The sequence below is a fragment of the Buceros rhinoceros genome, unplaced genomic scaffold (assembly GCF_000710305.1).
Source record: "Buceros rhinoceros silvestris isolate BGI_N320 unplaced genomic scaffold, ASM71030v1 scaffold2077, whole genome shotgun sequence".
Classification (NCBI taxonomy): Eukaryota; Metazoa; Chordata; class Aves; order Bucerotiformes; family Bucerotidae; genus Buceros; species Buceros rhinoceros.
This window is the reverse complement of record NW_010423725.1, coordinates 3,036-24,641: the sequence shown is the minus strand read 5'-3', so window position 1 is coordinate 24,641 and position 21,606 is coordinate 3,036. Positions and strand designations below refer to the sequence as shown.

The window sequence follows — 21,606 nt, the reverse complement described above, 5'->3', positions numbered from 1 at the left end:
TTTGTTTTTTTCTTTTTGAAGGTGGGGGGGGGGGGGTGTCATTTGGATCTGTTTTTTTTGTCCCAGAACTTCATTATTAGTGCATGCAGAAGCAGCTAATGGATAGATAAGTAACAAAACTGTGATCTAACCAAGGCTAGTGACGATACGCTTTTTTGCACAAACACGAATAATGACACCACCGTCATTACAGGAATGACTCGATCGTGCCTTTTCTTTGAAGCTCAGGAAGAGCTCATTAATTGCCACCAGTGTTACAGAGCATTTCTTAAGGGTCTTTTGTAGGCTTCCTAAATTACCGTGTACTGATTCTGGTTTAAGGCACCAAGCAAAAAAACCGCATTGATCATAGCAAGTTACGGACTGATCTTTACAGAATAATAAATTAATTTCCATTGCTCTCTGGTGTAGCTCGTTATCGTGCAATTTTACATACAAATAGCTTCAGAGTTTAACATTCTTTTCAGTAAAAGTACAGTATCTAATGGCAGAAGAATGGTATGTTAAATACAGAGAAGCAAAAGGTGAACAGTATTAGTTTTAATTGGAGAAGAATATAAAAAAAGTGACGATAAAATGTATGCAGTGTTGTTTAAACCATACTATGGCTCAGCTATAGTTTGAGTATTCTAAAGAAAAAAATCCCTGTCTCCTACCTCTTGGTGTGTGGGATTGCATGTTCTTCTAAAATCTGTCCTCTTCCTGCTGTGCTAGGAAGAGAAAAAGAGGAAAAGGGAGAAAGAACAGTGTGACACTGAAGGAGAAACCGATGACTTTGATCCCGGAAAAAAGGTGGAGGTTGAACCTCCTCCAGATCGCCCTGTCAGAGCATGCAGAACTCAGCCAGGTGAGCAGTGTGAAAAATTAAATAATCTTGTGTGTTTTTAGAAGCACGCCCAACACAGCTTTTGTCAAAGGTGCCAAAATGTAAAATTTCTGTGAGGATTTGCATAAATCTAGAAACTTGATTTTTTTCCAACATCGGTTACTTTCTGCTATCTGAAAAATCAATATTCCTCTTGGTGCCTCTGGATTTCAGAAGGTTTGTTTTCATGTGACTGAACTTGACAGGGATATCTGCCTCTGGTTCCTGTTACTTGTAGAGTAAAGCCTGTATCAAAGTGTTAGTGTGAGCAGTGTTCCCCTGACTCCTTCTCAGCATTTACAACAACGGTCAGAACGTCTGAAACCAAGTTTGCTCAGTTCAAGGGACAAAAAGTCTTGTGGAGACTGCCGAGCTGTTGTTACGGTCTTGTTTGTAACCTCTGTGGAGTTTTAGTTTTAGAGTCCCTATTTTCATCAGAAATAAGGCAGCAAGTAGTGATAGGGTGTCTCTAAAGACCGTAGGCCCCGCCCCCGTTTTCATTCACCAATCTTCTTTAAATCTCAGCGGGAGCCAAAATACCAGTTGTACGTGGTAGCATGTTTAATCCCTTCAGACTGTGCCATTGCTTGAAAGTTCAAGCTCCACGTGACCCAGTGGACACTTACTGACAAGAACGTTCAAATCCGTCGTGAGCTCAGTACACACATGCCTGCAAGTGGAACTTAGTAGCAAGTGGGCAAGTCTTTATGAGTATCTTGAGTCTCAGCTTTGAAACACTGCCCATTGACTGGTCACATAATTTACTGAGGAATTTTATAATTGTGACAACACACTAAACTGAGGAATAGCATCCATCAACTGTCAAGGTGACTTGGTAGGGGTGACTGAAATTTTCTGCTCAAACCTTTAGGTCTGTGGGTAGTCTGGAGCCTTGAAACGCTGACAGGCTAAAAACTGATACCTATATTGACACAGCTTCTATGTTCATCTGCTTCAAAAATGTTCCAAAGCATATAAACGCTTTTACCTCTGCTGGCCAAGAAGGGAAGTGTCTCCCCATTATGGTGATGAGGAGTTGGAGGTTTAATTCCAGACTTCAGCATGCTGCTGCTTTAGTTTTTCAAACTTCCTATTAAAGCCAGTCGATGTGTAGTGTTTATTGGTTAAGCACTACAGAAAGTGAAATCGCAATCAGTACCTCAGTTGCCAGCACATCCGCATCTCTTTGTCACACTTCTTTTTGACCGCAAAGCGGCTAATTGCATAGGTGTTACGGTAAAGAAACCATTACAGTTGCATGGAAAACACGGATTTCCCAGCTGCAGTATGTGAGCAACCAAGTTTCGCTTTTCTTTTCCTGTAAAAATACATAACACTTTCCTCTCACCTTAATACATTTTCTGAAAACGACTGGACTTGGCACCACATATGATTTAGGGTTTACTAGATTTTAATGTGATTAGAACTCAGGAAGTAGTAAATAAGAAGAAATAGTTACCGTATGCTCAGAAATCTGATGTGCTTCTGCTCTGAAATCTGTGTCTCGTTGACCTTCAGATCAGCGCAAGCTGTACTTGTAGTTCAGATTTTTCTTTGTGCTATTGATATATTTTAAATAAAAATACATATAGCTGTATTCTGTTTCATTGCACTTACTTGTGTCTCTATCTCAAACTGCAGCTGAAAACGAGAGCACACCGATCCAGCAGCTGCTAGAACACTTCCTTCGCCAGCTCCAGAGGTATTCAGTGCGCTGTAGCCTCAGCTGTGTCAGCAGAGTGGGATGCGTGGTTTTGTGGGTTCCCTTACAGCTCCTCACCCTGGTCTGCTAATGAAAACGGAGCCTGAAGACTGGCTCTAGTGTGTCTGGTAACCTTTGCAACTGTGTCAGAGCTGGTGGTTTTTAAAAGTTTTGTTGAGGAGGATTTTTACCATCTATGCAGGTCTAGCTGTTGGTGGGGAAGTGTTTTGGGCAGAGGATATGTTGCCATTATAAATCTATCAAATATTAATAACGGTCTAGGAATTAAAAAACAGTTACGAATTTTAGTAGTTTAAAACACTGAACCACTCTCATTCAGTTTTGTTTTGTTCTGTGTTCCCTGTCAGATACCCAGCAAGTTCATACCTGCCTACTTGACAATCCTCTTAACTTGGAGAGGATTTTTATTGTGTTATTTTCCATAAGTTGTTAACCCTCTACCTTATGATTAAAAAAACCCAACAGCAACAAAAGTATTTCATTGACCTTTTTTATTACCTGGCAATAACTTGAATTTGGAACTAATATGAAAATAGTAAACACCATAGTTATTTTTAGAGGACCTTGTGAACAAGAAGAATTGAAGAGATTATTACTCAGTGAAGCCAGAAGGCCCATTTGGAGTGTAAAGAGAGGCACAGAAAGCATACCAGAAATAACTAAGTAATGCAAGAGCTAGCTGAATCTCTCTCGAAAAGACCATGTACCCAGGTTCTCTCCCATATGAGGAGAGTTTCCCAGTGCGGTTCTCTTTTATGAGAGTGCTTTGAGTGTTTTTTCCTTTGAAGTAGTACTGTTCTTTTTGTACCATTGCTGTGCTGTAACAACACGGATAATTCTGTTTCCTAACGTAACTCTAAACCTATTGTTTTTATTTTCAGGAAAGATCCTCATGGGTTTTTTGCTTTTCCAGTCACAGATGCCATCGCTCCTGGGTACTCCATGATAATAAAGCACCCCATGGATTTTGGTACGATGAAGGAAAAAATTGCAGCCAATGAATACAAATCAGTCACTGAATTCAAGGTGAATCGATAGAGATCTAGTTATTTCAGAATTCTTTAGTAAGAAACCAACATTTCTTGTTAACTGTAGAAGCTTTTCTTATTTTTATTAGTTTTATGTGCAATTTTTTCAGAACTGAGTGCTTTTTTGTATTCTGTGTATTAGAATGAGTTTCTTGCTTTTTTTCTTCACTATGGAAGCTCTATATTATAGAATCTGTAGATTCTACTACAAATTACTGTGGAAACAAAGAACATACTCCGAAGTTCTGTGGAATTTATGCTGCTGGACGTAAACATAAGTAAAACTATCACAAAGACTTAAGTGATTGAAGAACCTGGAGCTTTTTTTTTTTTTAAGTCTAGACCTGGTTAGGTTGATTAAAAGGCAATTTTTACATGCCTGCAAGAAAACTGTGGATGTACTGAACCACTTTTTATAAAACTCAGTAACAACTACGTACTTACTATCTTGAGTTGTCCTGTTTTCCATGTAACTTCTGCCAGAAGACCGTTCCAAATGACACTTACTTGGCCGGTTCTCTGGCAGCTTGTCTCAGCTGTTTTGTGTGTGGCTGTGGCTGTGCTACTCCATAGGGTGCGCTGTGCTTTTACAGACAGTGCATAAACCTTTTCATGGTGCAGACAGTTCCTGGAAGGAACGGCGTTTTCTTTGACTGACTCATGAAGTTCTGTAAACTGCCTGCAGGATTACTGTTTTGTGAAGTGGTGTTGCTATAACAATGGACTCAGCAGAGAGCCTTGACTTGCTCCTCAGGGTTAATTTCTTTTGAAAGGTCCAGCAAGGTGAGCAGAGAAGAGCTTCTATTTCCTATAGATACTTTGACAAAAATTATTCTGTTTTGTTAAGTGTGCTTTATTTTTCAGAAGGAAGTGTAAAGATTCATAGGAAATAGCAAAGAAGGTTTTGTAATATCATTGCCATCAGCAATGCCTTCAGGCCTCTCCAGGCTTGCTGGATTGTCTGATTCAGCAGCTTAAAAAGGGAGTTGGAATGGGAGCTCTGTGGCTCTGCTGAGTTACAGACAAGGTTGCAATATTGAAACCGGTGGAATAGCAATCTAAAATACCTGAAAACTGCAATATTGTTTAGATTTTTTTTTTTCCTGAAGGACTTGGTTTCTTCTGACACTCTGATGAGCAATAACAGTTGCTAGAAGTCTGTCCATCTTAGGGTGAGAAAGAGCTGGACTCCCTTTCTAGAGATGTGTACCTAACTACACTTAGGCCTTTGTAATTCTGCGTAACACAGAAAGGAAGTTTATAGCTTTTTGACCTCTAGAACAAGGCCTGCTGAAGGTGTTCTTTCATTTCTGATATGCATACTACAACTAGCTGGGGCTAGTCACAAGCCAATAAATAATCCAGAAGAACCATTTGCTACATTTAGAAGAGGAGAAATTGCTGCAGAAAACTTGTCAGTTTTGCTACCCAAAAAGGGTCTGCTTCGAAGCTGGGCAAACAAAAGACTCTTCTCTGTCCTTTACTGCAACACTTCAGAGGCCATCTCTAGATGTACAGCCCACATGGGCTTCTTCGCCTGTTTCTTGGCTTATAGTTTGCTCCTCCATATCACTTCCTCAATTTCTACTTTTGTGATGGTCTCATTGAGCAAAGGCAGATGGCTTAAATGCTGTAGAAAGTCTCAGACTACCAGCTGTAACTCCTTTTACCTTCCTGCTCTGGGTGGGCTTGATGGCAGCTACGAAATGCTGAGGAGAGCATTGCTCTGACATCCCTGTTAGGAAATAGGATATAAAACCTTGTTTTGTTTTTACAGAATGCCATCAGGGTTGCTGTAGGGCAAGGTTATTTTGTGTAAAACGTGGGTGCCAGAGAGAGTCTTTGGAAAGACTCTCTGTCCAACCACAACATCAAGCTTCGATAATCTTTGTCTCAGCAAATCTGTTCACGGGTCTGTAAACTCAGTGGGTTAGCGATCAAAGAGCATACACCTGTTCTGTTTGCATACACCTTTACACGTACCGAGTCACCATCAGTTCAGGGGACTCATGCACAAAAAACATTTGCATTTGAGTCCAAAGAGTAAATGAAACCTAACTGCTTGAACAGTCGTCGTTTAGATATTGAAAAGTTATTTGGTACTCTGAAATCAGGCACCAGTTTGATTTTTTTTTTTTTTTGGTAGGATTCAGTTTGTGGAGTGCCTGGGAAGACTACTCTGTAATTCTTGGTTACTGATTTGCCAACTTCAGTTTTCAGAGGCGTGTAATAATGTTTTTTCATTCAGTGTCGCGCAGAGCTTTTAATAATGCTTTCTAGGCTTTGCAGATTCGTAGCACATGACGAGGAAAAAAAGGCACCCTAGAAAAGGCTTTTCTGCTCCGCAACAAACGGGTTTGCTTCTGTCTACAGGGGAGTGTGTTGCACCTTTGTCTGGAGAACTTGCACTAGTAAAAATTACTCAAATTATGTATGATAGGTAACCATCCAGAGGAGAAGACAGAATTGGGCTTGGCCATTCTGTTCTGTTGTTGCATGTGGTGAACATCTAGAAGGCTGTTTCTTCCGCTTTGAAGTTTTCTTTTTGTTTTGTTTTCGTTTTAGCGTGAGCAACTGAAGAGGTCAAATTACTAGAATTAAAATTGTATGTCAGAGACTGTGTGTTTCTGATGTCGTTGTATTTCTCAAGTCTGTTCTGACTGAGAAGGTGGGGAGAACTTCAAGAAGCACTTACCGGGTGCCTCAGTCCTGCTGTCTGTCCGTTTCTTCCCTCAGTCCCTCTGCACAAGCAGAAGGTGTTACATTTGGCATGCAAGGAAAGGTGGGGGGGTTGTTTCTTTGTTTTTTAATAACTGAAAAGCCAATTCCAAACAAAACTGATCATCTTGGAGGAGCATAGAGAGCTCAAACAGTTGCAGTTTTGTGTTAACTTTCGGCTTGCGTTGGCTCCGTGAGCCTGCTGCTACAATACTGCGTTCTTCACAGAGCTGCCGCGATGCGCTGGCATTTTCCAGACGCTCAACAAGGGAGTTTGAAATTCTAACTGTTCTTTTTGTTTTGTATTTTACAGGCAGATTTTAAACTGATGTGTGATAATGCAATGACTTACAACAGACCAGATACTGTTTACTACAAGCTAGCCAAGAAGATACTGCACACAGGCTTTAAGATGATGAGCAAAGTAAGAGACCTATTAAAAACAAACAGCAGAAACTGTTTGAGGGAGTTTTTGTCATACTTAAAAGGAACATAATTAATTACAATGATAAATGTTGTTTCATCTATGTGTGATTAATTATAGCAGTACCTGTTCGTGCTGCTCTGTTTAAGCATTTGATGGTATTCTGGTTGTAACCACACCCTCATTTCTCAACCTCATCTGCACCACTGATGTCTGTAGGAGCTTCTTCCACTGACCTCAGTGGAAGCAACTGAGAACCACGTATATAAAACCCAACCGTAAAACACTGCTTCTGGCTGAAACTTTGTAAACAAGATATCATTTAAGTTTTATTTCTGCATAAACAAGAAAGAAAGCTTTTATTTTTGAAGGTGGTGGGTTAGGGGAGGTTTCAGGGATTTTGCAGATGTGTGCGTACAGATCGTACAGTTGTTGGCCTGTTACTTTGGTGAGCTGCACTGTGTGTGTGTGTGTGCGCATGCATGTATTGCAGTTATGGTAAGTTTTGTATAAAATAGGCAGTTGTCTTTGCATATGCAGTTTTTTTGTTTGTTTGTTTCTCTCTTGATAGTTGGGCTGCAGAAATTCTGATGCCATGCTACCATGAACAAATCATGTTGCATCGCCATTGGAAACGAGGCATTAAGAACAAAATAAGGCCATGGCCATTCCCATCCCATCCCATTATCATAGCATCTTGGCTATGAGGGAAAGGTTAAGTCCCTGCCGCTCTGTCCTTTCTGATTCTAGGAACGGCTGTTAGCTTTGAAGCGCAGCATGTCGTTTATGCAGGACATGGATTTTTCTCAGCAGGCAGCTCTTTTGGGTGATGAAGATACAGCAGTTGAGGAACCTGTCCCTGAAGTTGTTCCTGTACAAGCAGAGACTACCAAGAAATCCAAAAAGCAAAATAAAGAAGTTATTAGGTAAAGGTTTTAACGGGCATGCTTTCTGCTTTGTTGCAGCTTTTGTGATATTGGGCAGCAGCAAAGAATTAAGTTAAAAAAAACCTCCTTTCAGCCTTTCTCCTTGCGGTCTGTAGGATAAATGGGCAATTTTATTTATTTGTTTATTTATAGGACTAGTTTGGTGACCCAGCGATTCCCAACTTGAAACAAACAATGCAATGAATGACTGCATATTCTTTTGTCCTCTTTTATGTCTGTATTAAATAATGAGTAGTTTCTTCTCATGACGGTTTGAAATGTTCTTTCATTTTTAACATAGCCACGGATGCCTTTTGAGATTTGTCCTTTTTTTTTTTTCCTGACTGTATCAAAAGTTAAACAGGATCTTTCTGGCAGTGCAAAGTGGTCCCAGATCAGTAAATGATTTTATTTAACTTTAGTCTTGTCTGACTGGATATAGAGTTACAGGAGAAAATTTCTGGAGCAGATGATAATGTCTTCCCCGTGAAATCTTCTTAAGCTTCTTTGTAAAATATGTGGCGAGTGCAATAGCTGTATTCCAGCTATAAGGCACCCCTGTGTCCTCTTTTTATAGCTAAAAACTAATTGTAACCAAAGTGGTTTATTTTCTGGTTTATGAGGAGATTTTAGCAGAAACTGTGATTTCCAAGCAAACGATGCTGTTCAGCGTTCTTACATAGACATCCCAATATTGCATTTAAATTGTAGGGCATTACATTAACTGGAATTTTATGAACATACAACTGTGACAGAGCATTGCTAGTCATGTCTTATGCAATCCAATCTCAGAGATACATATTTGCCAGGCTTCTTTCTTAAACATCCGGAGTAAAAAAAGTGAAATAAGAGTGGCTGTTTCAAGTTCCTGCTCTCTCGTTTTTGTTAAAAGTGGACTTTAGTGTTCTGATCAGGCACGTGTGTTTTGTTATGCTTAATGTCTGATGGCAGAAGTAGTATTTTAATGTGGTTGTTTTGTGGAAATAGGAGACTGCAACATGTATCTTTAAAAATAATTTAAGTGAGTGATGTTTTTGGTTGGAACCACTCTCATGTCGGCATACAGAAGCACAGCTGTCTGTTGCTGTGTTGTGGAGAATTTCTGAAGTGTAATTTGTTCTTGAAGGGATTGTGTATAGGAAGGAGCTGAAAGTACCTTTCTGAAAGCAAGGCTTGATTAGCGGGGAAGTGTTTTGGGTTTTGTTTCGTTTTTCTGATAAAAGACCGGATGATTTGGTTTGTGTGGTGCCCAGAATAATAGATTTTTTCCAACTGATTAATTCTTACATAAACTCCATTATAGGAGTAACTTTGTACTTTGCCATTTTTTGTGTCCTCATCTTCAAATGCATACAGCCAGCAGAGCAAGAAGTTGAGACTGCCAAGCAAGACAGGACTGCTTTGTCTATGGTGTCTACCTTAACATGCAGTTCTGGTGGTTAAAAATAACTGACCACTAATTTCATCCTGATACCAGTTTCCTTGCAATCGGTTGTGGTGCAAACTTCCTTTCCTGTTCTTTTCAATGTTTATGTAACTTTAGGAGTTGGAATTAATTGAGTTTCTCTGATTAACTTGACCTTTAACACACTTGTATTTTGGCATCAGTAGGATATAGATACTCTTTTTGATGCACAGTGAGAACTTTGGGGGGAGAATCAAACCTAATAGCACGTATTTTTGCCTTCATGTTTCACAGCTGAAAATAGAGTGAGAACTTAAGTCAGTGCTTGGAAAGTGTTAAGGCAGTTGAGACCTCTATACTGTAGTTTAAAAAGTGACCTGATCACTGGAACATCGTAATATCTAAGTAGTTTTTGAAAATTTTGTCCTGAATGTTGGCACCTTCTGAACATTCTCTCAAAATTCATGTTCATTAAGTGTTCTGTAGAGTGTGATAGAAAGTGCCGGTTGTTGAGGAGTTTCCTGCTGTGTGCACCTCTTCTTAAACTTTCAATGGAACAAAAATCGTATAATACGTTTGTCTTATAATAGTGTGATCCTGTGGTCTTTTTATTGTCTTTAATAGCAAAACTTTCTTGTGTATTGGATCTGAATCTCTATACAGAGAGAAATTCTTAGCTAAGCAAATGGAAGAAGATGCCCCAGGAGAGAGAAATGGATTTGGTGTGAGGAGATGCTCTACCCAGTACCTAAGGTGTTTGGCCCTAGTGTCTCATGTCCGTATAAAGCCCTGAAACGTATTGATGTACAACGTTTATTTTAAATATATAATATAATGAAGACTGCTGTATCCTACTGATATCTTCACACTTCCCCTCATGGTATTCTCTGATTTTATGTAACAGCTAAGATAGACCCCATTCCGTCTTAGGTATGCTTACTTGTATAGGGTTTTTTTGTTTTGGTGCTTTAATGAAAAAAGATATTCTGAAAGATAAGTGTCAAATTCCAGAATTTCAATGAGAAGTAATGGTATGCGTGATACTGATTAAGAATGCTAATTGCCAGTCTAACAAATACAGGAATTAAAGGACTCTCTCTTAGACTGGGAGCAGTGTCCTGCTTTTTCAAGCAGCTGAATGACATAACTGTCGTAAGTGCAGCCAGTTGTTCTGGTTTTCTTGTCGGATTGGAATTACCAAGTCTCCATTCCCTCCTCAAGTAATTTCTTTTCTGCATCTTCCTATTTGGAATTAGTGCAAATAGCATAATGATGCATGTGGGAGACTAAGGACACATACAGCATTCCGCTCGTTTTACTCCCAATCTCTGTTTTGTAATACTTCCTTTATTTTCGTCAAGGTACAGAAACAATTAAATTGTTCAAGTTCAGTAGTTTGATAGTTCTCAGCTTCTGCTGCAAAACTTCAGTTTCAGTATAATGTTTATAATTCCACTTAGATGCTGAAGTAGACTGACAGCGGGAGAGGAGTGGGACTGCTTGTTCTGTTTAGCAAACCCAGAGTTCTGCCCTTTGTTACTTCTACAGCTACTTCTCTTCTCTTTCTTAGTTGCATATTTGAGCCCGAGGGAAATGCGTGCAGCCTGACAGATAGCACTGCTGAAGAACATGTCCTGGCACTGGTGGAACACGCAGCAGATGAAGCTCGGGACAGGATCAATCGATATCTACCCAACAGCAAGGTCTACTGCCCAGCACAGCTGACAGTTCTGTTGTGTGTCTGACTGCTGAATGCTTTGTTTCGCTGCTGGAGAGAGGCTGTAGTATGTCGTTCTCTGAGGCTAACGTCCAGGGTGTGTGCTCTGCGTGAAATACCAGTATGGCTACTGGCTATCCCTTAGTTCCCACTGATGCCTGCTGCAGGGTGTCCTCAATGGATCTCGAGTTGAATTGTCTTGGGGTTTTCTGCTGTTTGCTGAGTTAGAAGGAAGATCTCAGTGACCCCGTTAGTGCAGTTGTCTCAGCCACGGTCTGGTAATGGGCTGTGTTTTTGTTAGCTTTGCAGTAACAGTGGGTTCCTTTGTTACGGTGCTAGGGTTGGAGCAAGTGCTACAGGCATTCATTGCAGGCCTGTTTGCTCAGTTCCCTTTGTGTCGTGTGGAGTCGGAGTCTTGCTACCACCTTACCCACAGTCCTCGTTTCTCATTCTGTCACGTGCTCTAGGGACCACTGCAATCAAAAACGGAGTCAGGATGTTGCTACGTCCTGAATTTTCCACCCTTTTTTTTTAACAATTGTTGCAGAAGACACACTTGCTTTGAAGCATTAGTGGTAGCAGTTGTGTCTTCAAACGTCGGTGGCCGTTTGTTGGACGGTGGCCGTTTGTTGGACAGTGGCCCTTGTTATGCAGTCACCCCAGGCTCAGGTGGGTTAGGAAGTAAAGCCTTGAGAAAGTGGGAGAAGATGGAACGTCCTCAGTATATTTCTGTTTCTTTAGATGGTTAGAAGACCTGCTAAGACTGAAGGCTGTTTGAAACCTGCAAAGTAAGCACAGCTTCTTAAGAACCCTTTAAAGCCATACCAATCTGCTGGTTGCTAGCTTTACTGAAAAGGCCTTTCATGTTGATGCGGTCGGTTTTGGGATGTTCAAGGAAGAGTTCTTCCAGGCATGCAGCTCATGACTTTCTAGGCCGATAATCGGCTAGACAACCTGCTGGAGATCCCGCTAAATCTGGGTAGTGCCAACATGTCCTCAGAGATCAGCTGTTGCTCACTGTTACTGGCACTTGAAGGTATTGTTCCTGTTCATTCCCTTTCCAGCATTTGTCACCTCTGTTTTTATTGTATGCCAGCATTAGCTTTGGCCTTATGGATGGAGAGAGTTTCAAACTTTTTAAACTCCCCGAACTCTTTTTCTCCCCACAAAACAGGAGAAATGTATTCTTCATTTTCTTGAAAGTATTTACTAATGTTTCTTTAGGGAGAGCATAGTTTTTATTTTGCATCTGCACTGAGAAGTTAGTCTCTTGCACAATGAACATGTAGTTGGTTTTTGACATGAGCGTACTGCGGTGCATTGCTTCTGGTTCTGTCTTTCCAGACCTCGGTGTGTTCTGTTGTCTTTTGTAGCTCTGTCTTCAGCATTGTGCTTGTGTGCTCTGGTCTGTCACAGTGCTTCTTCCTCTTCAAGAATTTGATAGCTGGTCCATAAAAGTACCTGCAGTTAGAGAAAACTATGGGTGAGAGCTGAAAACAAGCAGGTCAGTCTCGATTTGAACGTAAACGGTGAGGTACCTTGTGGATAGGAGTTACAGTTCTACTTCTAGAAAGAAAGTGTGTTGTAGGTTGGCCCCATGCTGGTTTTAATGGCATTGTTTCTGTCTTGAATGCAAACTTTAGATCTGTTGTAGGAAGATTAATTATGAGTTGTATATATGACATACAGCCTTTTTCTCCTAAGCCTTTGGAAGCATTTGCTAGGCAGCATGACCCGAGATTCTCTGTGTTTAGCAGGGAGTACCAGAACGCAGGGTCTAGACTGAGCTAGAAATGCTCTCTCTGGCGTTCTGTTTAAGTAAGCAACTCCTTCCTTGAGTTTCGACTGTTTTGAATGATCGCTTCTGTTTCTTTGTGGTTCTATTTACAGATTGGTTATCTGAAAAAAAATGGAGATGGAACTTTATTATTTAGCGTAGTAAATTCATCTGATCCAGAAGCAGAAGGTAAATGCCACAATCTTTCAAGACAACATTTCTGATGTTGAATGTTCCAGCAGATTTTAGAGTCTTAACTGTACGTACAGATCAGGTGTGGTATAGGCGAGGTTCTTTTACAAAAGTTATTCCCCAGACCACTTTCCCCAACAGCTATATTTAGTATCTCCGATAGAAGATGTTGTTCTTTGCCTTTCACATTTTCACTCTTCGGCTGCTCTGTTTCACTGATGCCAGCAGTAAAAAGGTAAATCAGTCCCTATTTATAAACTCTTGCACAATGCTACAACTTCGTAGAGAACTATGGAGAAGACAGGCTTTCGCTCCGAGTACCTGTAGTAGTAAAATCTAACAGACAAAGGATGAATGGAAGCGCGCTAGTCCTCTACAAATGTGCCCTGCACAGGTGCAAGTACAGAACCATGTTTTACCCTGTTTATCTCCTAATTTAGGTTACTAGCTAAATGTAGTTTTTAATTTAATCAGGTTTCGCTTCTTTTTCCTTAGTTCTTTCATCTTTTTTGTGGGTTTTTGTTTGCGTTACTACTGTACCTTATTTATATTGTCTCGTGCTTTATGCTTATTTTAGTTTCAAAACTTCTACATTTTGAGCTTGAAAGTTCGTAGTGAATGAAATGTTGTAGTCTTTATGCTGCTGTATGTCATGTTGAATTCCTTCTCTGCACATGTTGAGATTGGAATTAATTCACCGCTTACCTGTTGTTGCATTGAGGAGCACATGAACCCCTTTGACCAGTCACGTTTCTGTTGATTTTTTTGATTCAGAGATACAAGCTGGTATCTCTATTACTGGTAGTAAATCATGTGGTAAATTCTTCTGCATGAGGCTTAGCATTTTGGCTGCCACTATGCCCTTACTTACTTCTGGAAAAGATGAATAATGAAATCAATGTGATTTAATGCCCCTGAGATGATGCCACAGAAAATGTAGACTATGATGGTAGTGGGAGCAGAGCGAGCTTTCCCCTCTGTTCTGTGCGGTGCTGTGCTGCTTCCTCATGTTCCATTCTCCAGAACCAGTTTTGATGGATTGTGCAGTTAATACCAGCTACGCTGAATCTACAGCTAATACTATAATCTGAATTTTTTTTATCCTAGTAAGGTTCTCAGGATAAACTTATTTTCTTTTGTTTAGTAATTTAGCACAATTACTGTTAAATTTGACAGCAGCCAGAGAGTTTTAAAAGAACAGAGAGGGACCTAAGTGTTATGGGGATTTTTTTTGAGTTTAAAAGCATATTCCAAATTATTTGAGCCATTTTAATTAAGCAGGTCTCAGAACTTTAGAAGAAAAAAATACTGCTTATCTTAACAAGGTTGTTTACATGGTGTCTGGGTGTCTATAGACAAACTACCTCTGAGTCAACATAATTGCTTTATCGCTTCATAATATCTGGATCTTGAGTGTTTATGAATCAACTAGTAAAAATGTTTCAGCTGCTGCTTTATACTTTGAAAGTGAAGTAACTCAGCCTTAGATCTTGTGAATAAGAGATGGAACCGTATTTACAGCGTGTATGTGAAATTTAAACGGAGACCCTGAATTACTCTACTTCTCCCTAATAAAATGTGCAGATGAAAAGACGTTTAGCTTTTATATTAATGGCAACTTTTTAAAACAGCAAAATCTAAACATTCACCATGAACAAATTTCAAACATGAAAGGCTTTTCTAAAAATTGTTTTTCTTGTAAATCAAATTATTAGAGGAAGAAACGCACCCAGTGGATCTGAGCTCACTGTCCAGCAAATTATTACCTGGCTTCACTACACTAGGCTTTAAAGATGAACGAAGGAATAAAGGTAAATGCCCCAGAACATGCTTTAACTTGATGTTAAGTGTTCGAGCAATTTCTTGATATAAAATAATTTCAGATTATACCTGTCTCCAAGTGAAAGTTCACCTGATTATTTGTGGAATACATAATTATTCCATTTACAGCAGAATGCAAGTTTTACTTGAATTTATTTTTTTGCATTTTAAATACAACTTAAATAGGAGTTCATGGATTAATGTTTTGCCTTAGTGTTTGTTGTAACCACACCGGAACTTTCCAGTTACGATACCCTGTTTTCTCTGGAGAAAATTTTTCCTGAGCAACTGCGATTAGAGTTGAGTTGGCCATTTTCATGTTTGTGTCATAGGAGAAGGATTTCACAAGCTGTGGGGATTTTTTTCTGGTGTTACTGACCCCTTTAATAGTTTCCAGTCTGCTCCCCAGAAACTGACTGGCAAACCACAGTGGACACATGCAGAAATACCAAAGCGGGGGAATGGATTTTTTTTTTTTTTTTTTATGGGGGAGGGGTGATTAATTTCATTCGTTTTCCGGTAGTATGTTTATGGTTAAAATAGTTGTGCTGATTCTAGAGTCTGGAAGTGTCCTTGAGATACTTCTCTTGATTTCAGCTGGAGGAAAGAACACACTGTGCTTTCTATATCTGTTTCAGAAAACAAAAATTTCCCCCCCAATTGATCTTTTACATTGGTGTTGTTCATTTGTTGTCTCTTCCTTCTGCCTGTCTAGTAACCTTTCTTACCAGTGCTAGTACAGCACCTTCCATGCAAAACAACTCTATATTTCACGATTTGAAGCCAGATGAAATGGAACTCCTGTATTCGGCATATGGTGATGAAACTGGGATACAGTGTGCCTTAAGGTAAGCACTTCGTAGTAGGCGGCCTCGGTGCTCTAAGCGATTTTATCAAAAGCAATTTGGACTAAATGTCAGCTAGGAGCTTCCAAATCCTGGTGGTTTTTTATGTCCAAAATACCAAATCCTGGTGGGTTTTTTTTAAAACTTATTTTAAGAAATAATTTGCTGTAAAACTTGAACTAGCTTTCATCCTGGTTGGTGTTTTTTTCATGTGCTTTTGGAGGTGAGTTGTTTCTTTTGTGGGGGTATTTTTGCTTTTCGGTTTGGTTTTTTTTTTTTTTCATTTGCACTTGTAAGTTGCTCCATTTTACTGGAAGGCTGTTATGGATCTTGTTATTAGGGTGTTTGGCCACAGGATATTATATGTTGCTAAAGATTTAGTGTTTTGCTTTAAACCCAGCAGTAAATGGGTTTAGATATGTAAGTAATAGATTTCAGTGACTCTGAAACAGTGATATTTTTCAAGAGTTTCAAAACAGTTAAAGCTACTTGTCAATTTTGGAGAGGAAAAATTAATCACAACCTTTTTTTTTTTTAATCTGCTACCAATGACAGTTCAAGTGAAAATTTGCTTGTATTTCTGAAAAACAAGTTTGCACTTATATTTCCTTCCATTTAAAAAAAAACCAAAACAAAAACCCAACCTATCTTGAAGGCCTTAGTTGCTCTTCCAAAGAAGCATAAAAGAGCAAGGAAAATATAGGTGTAATACAGCATAGTTGAGGAAAACCATGTTACAAGGAGAAATACTGTTTATGAAGACAAACATCGGGGGTTGGGCTAGATGACCTTTGAAGGTCCCTTCCAGGCATTCCACGATTTTTGTGATTCTGTGATTTTCTGTAATGCTATGTCCCCATTCCTACTAGCTTACAAGAATTTGTGAAGGACGCTGGAAATTACAGCAAGAAGATGGTAGATGATCTTCTGGACCAGATCACTAGTGGAGATCATTCCAAAACGGTTTATCAGCTAAAGCAGGTGTGTCCTTCGTGCCCAGAAATGTCACAAGTTCATCAAGACCAGAATGGCCCCGTTGCTGGTTCTTCAGTGTTGTGTTGTGTGAGATGCTTTGTTTCCCACCAGCAGTTGAAGCAGTGCAGGCTTGGCTGTTGGCGCAGCCACGCGGTGAACCAAATTAGAAACGGAACTAATCAGCAGAGAAGAAATCTTTTTCCTTTCTCCAGCTAGATCAGTTCTCCAACGTGGTTCACTGTGTGACTGCAGGAAGGAAGAGGCAGGGGGGGATGCAGCACAGTGGGGGGGATGCAGCACAGTGGGGGGGAGAAGAGACTGACGGAATGGTGCTTGGGTGGACCTGGACCTGTCACTCGTGTCATGACTTACAAATCTGCTTCTGAGTTACGCTGGAATGCTTTTGTTAAGGATTAGGTTTTTTCTGAATTTAAATGCCAACTATATTCCTTGTGGCAGGATTAATTCTTCGTAACATCGAAATAATGTTGGAGTCGGTTAACATCGCTGTACAGATACTTACGAACCAACAGTGCTAACTTTCAAATCCTGATGGAGGAAGGAAAACCTTCTAACTGGTTTCCAAAAGCCCTTTACCTAGCTGATCCGTGCTAAGACTGGGGAAGAGGTTTTCGTCACAAGTGCCTGTAATTCTGGTGGGAATGTTTGCATTCCCAGGACAAAGCAGACTATCAGAAATGACAAAATGTCGTGTAATGTTGTCTTTGCTCTGAAAGCCACTCTTATTTTGAAATAATTGCTGCTGTTTAAAATGATGGTGTTCTCAATGACTCAAGAATAAAGAAAGGGAGGCGGGGTGGGAGCATGAAAGATACTCAGACTTCCTGACGTGGTGGAAAAGAGATCATGCTACATCGCTGCAGACTTAGAAGTAGTGAGTGGGCGATGTTTGGGGAAAAGGAGACAATTCAATGAAAAATACAGACTGTCCTTCCGAATTCTCTGAAAGTACTACTGGTTTTCCAGTAGGGACTGGAGAAAACATTGTATATGAATCAGGAATTATTAGTTCAAAAAAATCCGGAAGTTTAAAAAGTCCAAAACCAGTATTTTCCGTATTCTTTTACATCTAGAAACAAGTATGCAACACATTGAACTTAGCTTTAAAATAAAATACGCCTTTCCCTTTTTGCTCCTTTATTCTATGATTATTGTTCTACATGAGAATTTCTGAACACCTTTCACGTGGTCAGTGGCTCTTTCCGTCCAGAAAGGCTGTTCGGTGGTGACGTGGGTGGATACGCGTGCAGTTAAACCTGTTCAGCGGTGACATGCCATGGTGGTTTATGTGGTAGTGTTTTGTGCTCCTACATCTGAGTGCAGCCTTAAATGGAATCAGAAGTTACTGGAACCAGGTGTTACTGAAGTAGTGGATAAGATACTGCTCTTTGTATTCCACTTCAGGGCAGAAGAAATAGCGTGGGGGGACTCGCAGGTTAGCTGACGTGCGTAATACGTAGAATGTTTTAAACTAGTCACCGTGAGGTTGTAATTGCATTTCCACAGCCACGTGGAAAAGTCAGCTGTCTCTAACTTATTTTGTGTGCTTGTTTTGAGAAAGTGGTCTTTCTCTTCAATCAGTTAAAAGTAATTGTTAGTATTCTTTCTTTCCAGAGGCGAAACATCCCAGTAAAACCACTGGATGAAGTTAAAGTAAGTTATGCTGATACTCTGGCTGTTTGTGTAGGTTTTCTTACTGGAAAAATGGTCTTGGTATCTAAAGGGAGGAAAATTATGTTCTTGGGACTTCCAGCGTTCAGATTCCTGGTTTTGTTTCATGTGCCTCTGTTCTGTGTAGTTACCCCACTCAACCAGCTGTTCTGTGTATGTGGTGAAGAGGAGGCTGTTAGGTTAGCTCTGACGAGGCGGTCCTGGTTGGTTCTGAATCGGTTTGGCGAGCGTATATGGTGACATGCTAGAGAAGAGCCAGTCTTTATTCTTTTGTGACCTGGTAACTTACCAAAAGTTAGAGTGTTCTTAGGGAGCATAAGCTGTGAAATGCTGAGATCTAAAATACAGTTTCATTCTTTAGGTTCTGCCAGTTCTCATAAAAGAAGAACACAAGTTGCGTAACACCTGTCCGGATTCTTCCAAACAGATGATGGTAAAACAGCTTGTGTGGTGGTGGTTTTTGTTTTGTTTTACTTAAAAAAAAAAAAAAAAAAAAAAAAAAAAAAAAAAAAAAAAAAAAGAAGAGGTGGGGAGGTGTTGAGGCATTCGTTTGGTTCAGTGCACGGACAGAGGTAGAAGGTTAAAATTACAGTAGCTAGAACAAGTTTTGAGAACTTAAAATGGATTTTCTGACACAGTTAGTGGCTCTGTTTGTCCTCTTGTTCTCAATCCTCTTGTTTAATTCAGCATGCATAACTAAATCTTAGAGGCAGAAGGACCACTTAACCCAAAAGACATTTGACAAATAATGCTGATGAATATTTGAGGTTCAACCTGCTGTGAAAGTAGGGAAAAAAAAGACAACCCAGTCGTATTTATCAGGTTTGCCGCAACCATGGAAAACATTCGTTAGGAAGTAGGGGTGAGTAATGCCTATGTCACGCTTTCACAGCTACAGCTAATCAGATCTTCCTTGAAGTGGAACAGGTTTAATCTTCAGGTGATTTATGGTAACGGAGTATATTCCCTGTATTCCGTGGCCGTTCCCGTAACAATTATGTGGATGACATTGTCGTGTGTATAGTGTAGCGACTCGTGGAACTGCTAAGTTTCGTTTTCATGTTTCCCAAAGATGACTGTGTACTTACAGAACCTGCTCATGTATTTACCTGCATGTCTTGTTCCTCCTGCAATGGGCAACCTCAGAGAACTCTGTTAGAATCTGTTTTGAAGCTTAAGAACTTTTACTTTGTTCTCTGACTTTTTGCCGTTACAGAGCAGTATTGCAACAGGTATGGGAAAAATGAAGTTGTTGTAGTGCAGGCTGTGTTTCATTATCCAGAATCACAGAAAAAATACTTGAGAGACCAACTCCAGCTGTGTGTAAGGAGGCCCATCTTAACTGCTTTTGTTAGTCACATGCTAAAAATTCCAGTGAAGCCAGTATTGCATTGAGAAGGTGAGGGGGTTTGGGAGTGGGTCATGGTGGGGGATGCTGATAATGCTTCCCCCCCACCAGGGTTCTTCCATGGGACAGAGATGTGTTGAGCACGTAATTGAGTCCCTGGGGATTCGGTATGTGCTGGTTTTGGCGGTCTCAGGTGGTGGGCTGGAGGATACTTAGACGACCCTGCAGATCCGTTGCCATTCCTGTAACTGGTCTGTCCTAGAACCATGCCTGAGCTGCCTGTGTGGTCCAGATTAGCAAAGACGATTAGGGATGCTCCAGTCTTTAGGGGGTGTGGTGCGTGCTTCCGAGAGGATGGATTAGGTGTTTGCCGTGGACGTTACCAAGCTGCTCTGACAGCTTGTCGCTGTTGCTAGACTTTCTGTTTCTTATATGTTAATAGGTTGGAGAATCTGCGGGAGACAGTAACGCTTCTGACTTGGACTTTCTCTCAATGAAACCATATTCAGATGTATCTCTGGATATTTCTATGTTAAGTTCGTTAGGTAAGTAATTAAGCATAATTAATTGCTGGTATGCTTTAGTTGTACCGTTTAGGCAAAATAACAGCTGCATTTGCTAAGAACACCGAAGTGTTCCCAAAGCAGTGATATTTGGCGCAGGTGAAGGTCTAGGGCTGGTACAAGATAAACGAAACCTTGGTCTGCTTTTCCTTTGAGATATCCGTGCGCTAGCCAGGCCAACTTTCCTGTACCACTGAAGAAACCAAATACGTGTTCCTCACAACTTTGATAGCTTTGCTTGGGTTTTATGTGTTCATAGTAACGTCAACGTTAAGAGTCAGCATGGAACTTTGGCTCTTCAGAAATGTTGTCTCTTCATATGCTGTCGTTGAGATAACTTGGGAGGTACATAAATGTGTGAAGTACTGAATGTCCCAAAACAAGAATCGGAAGAAGCTGCAGGTGTTGGAAAGACTTCAGCTTCAAATGAGGCAGTTGTGTGAGGCAGTATGGGGATGTCACTTCAAATACTTATCTTTGATAGGTGTCCTTTTAAGTGCCACGAGAAGTTACGTTCCCATTTCTGCAGCCTGCTGAGCTGGTCAAATGTCTTCGAAAATGTCATCTCGCACACAGAGAAAAACCTGCTTATGGGTTAAGACACTTTAAATTCAGAACGGGAAAGATGCCAGACTGTGTGTTACAAAACACAGTAGCTGAGGTAATTGAAAGCTTAAGGGAAAACACAGGATTTCTGCGAATTTCTCCCATAGCCGCAGTGTTTTTGAAAAGCAATTGTAAGCTCCGATGATGCTGTCACACACTAATCTTACTGCAGTTCAGGAAAAGAATGAATATAGGTAATGTTTAGACGTAGCAGTCTTACTGTGAATTTCTTGCTCTACTGAGAGCTGCTTTTATTTTTCTTCTTCAGTCTTTCTGTAACTAACCGTCCGTCTAGATTACTTAGCTTTCAGAGGGAGTTTATGGCTTGCTTTCGTACCGTAACTCTTGCAAAGGGAGCAAGGTCTGCACTGAGGACAGCCCACAGAGAACAGAAAGTTTACTTCACCCTTTAAAGCTGAGAGAAATGTTTTCAGATGAAAATGTCACCGCGTGCTTCCAGTGCTTTCCAATTTCACAGTTTTATTTGGCTTACCATAAAATCAATGTAACTGGAGAAAATACTGTTCTTAAGAGCTTCCCCTCTGTAAATTACACGTTGTGTTCTAACTGTAGTTCCAGTTAGGTACCTCAGCATCTTTCTACTGTAAACTAAGTGTATTATTTCCTGTCTGGAGTTCAACGGGTGAGGAAGACAAATTCAGCTCTTATAGCCGTTTAAACACTGTAAAGTTTCAGCTGCTTCCCATGGCGCACTCCTTCCCCCTCCCATATCACCAACAGCATTTCAACGTGTGTTTCTTGAAACCGAAAACAGATCTGCAGCCGTCGCCTTTTAGAAATGCAGAGGAAAATGCAAGGCTGAGGTCTTCTGTGTGGTAGACAGCCCTTGAGATAATTTATTTTAGAATTTTTTATAGTGACTTGGTAATTTGTGGGTTGGTCTGTGTGTGCTGGTGGTGGATTTTGGTTGGTAACTGGTTGCCCGTAGGGCAAGTGAAGAAGGAGCTTGATCACGATGAT

At 40.3% G+C, this 21,606-nt stretch overlaps 1 protein-coding gene across 1 annotated transcript in view; it reads left to right on the top strand.

Moving 5' to 3' along the window:
* BRD9 (bromodomain containing 9) overlaps positions 1–21,606 on the top strand; it is a gene marked incomplete at its 5' end in the record, with an annotated part of 23,968 nt that overhangs the window by 1,321 nt on the left and 1,041 nt on the right. The window contains 13 exons of the mRNA XM_010140490.1: positions 715–847; positions 2,507–2,567; positions 3,470–3,614; positions 6,648–6,758; positions 7,572–7,684; positions 10,660–10,792; positions 12,697–12,772; positions 14,491–14,586; positions 15,312–15,444; positions 16,311–16,422; positions 18,052–18,090; positions 19,899–20,005; positions 20,526–20,527. Of these exons, the coding sequence (XP_010138792.1) occupies positions 715–847; positions 2,507–2,567; positions 3,470–3,614; positions 6,648–6,758; positions 7,572–7,684; positions 10,660–10,792; positions 12,697–12,772; positions 14,491–14,586; positions 15,312–15,444; positions 16,311–16,422; positions 18,052–18,090; positions 19,899–20,005; positions 20,526–20,527 (1,261 nt within the window). The remainder of the gene's footprint in view (positions 1–714; positions 848–2,506; positions 2,568–3,469; positions 3,615–6,647; positions 6,759–7,571; positions 7,685–10,659; positions 10,793–12,696; positions 12,773–14,490; positions 14,587–15,311; positions 15,445–16,310; positions 16,423–18,051; positions 18,091–19,898; positions 20,006–20,525; positions 20,528–21,606) is intronic.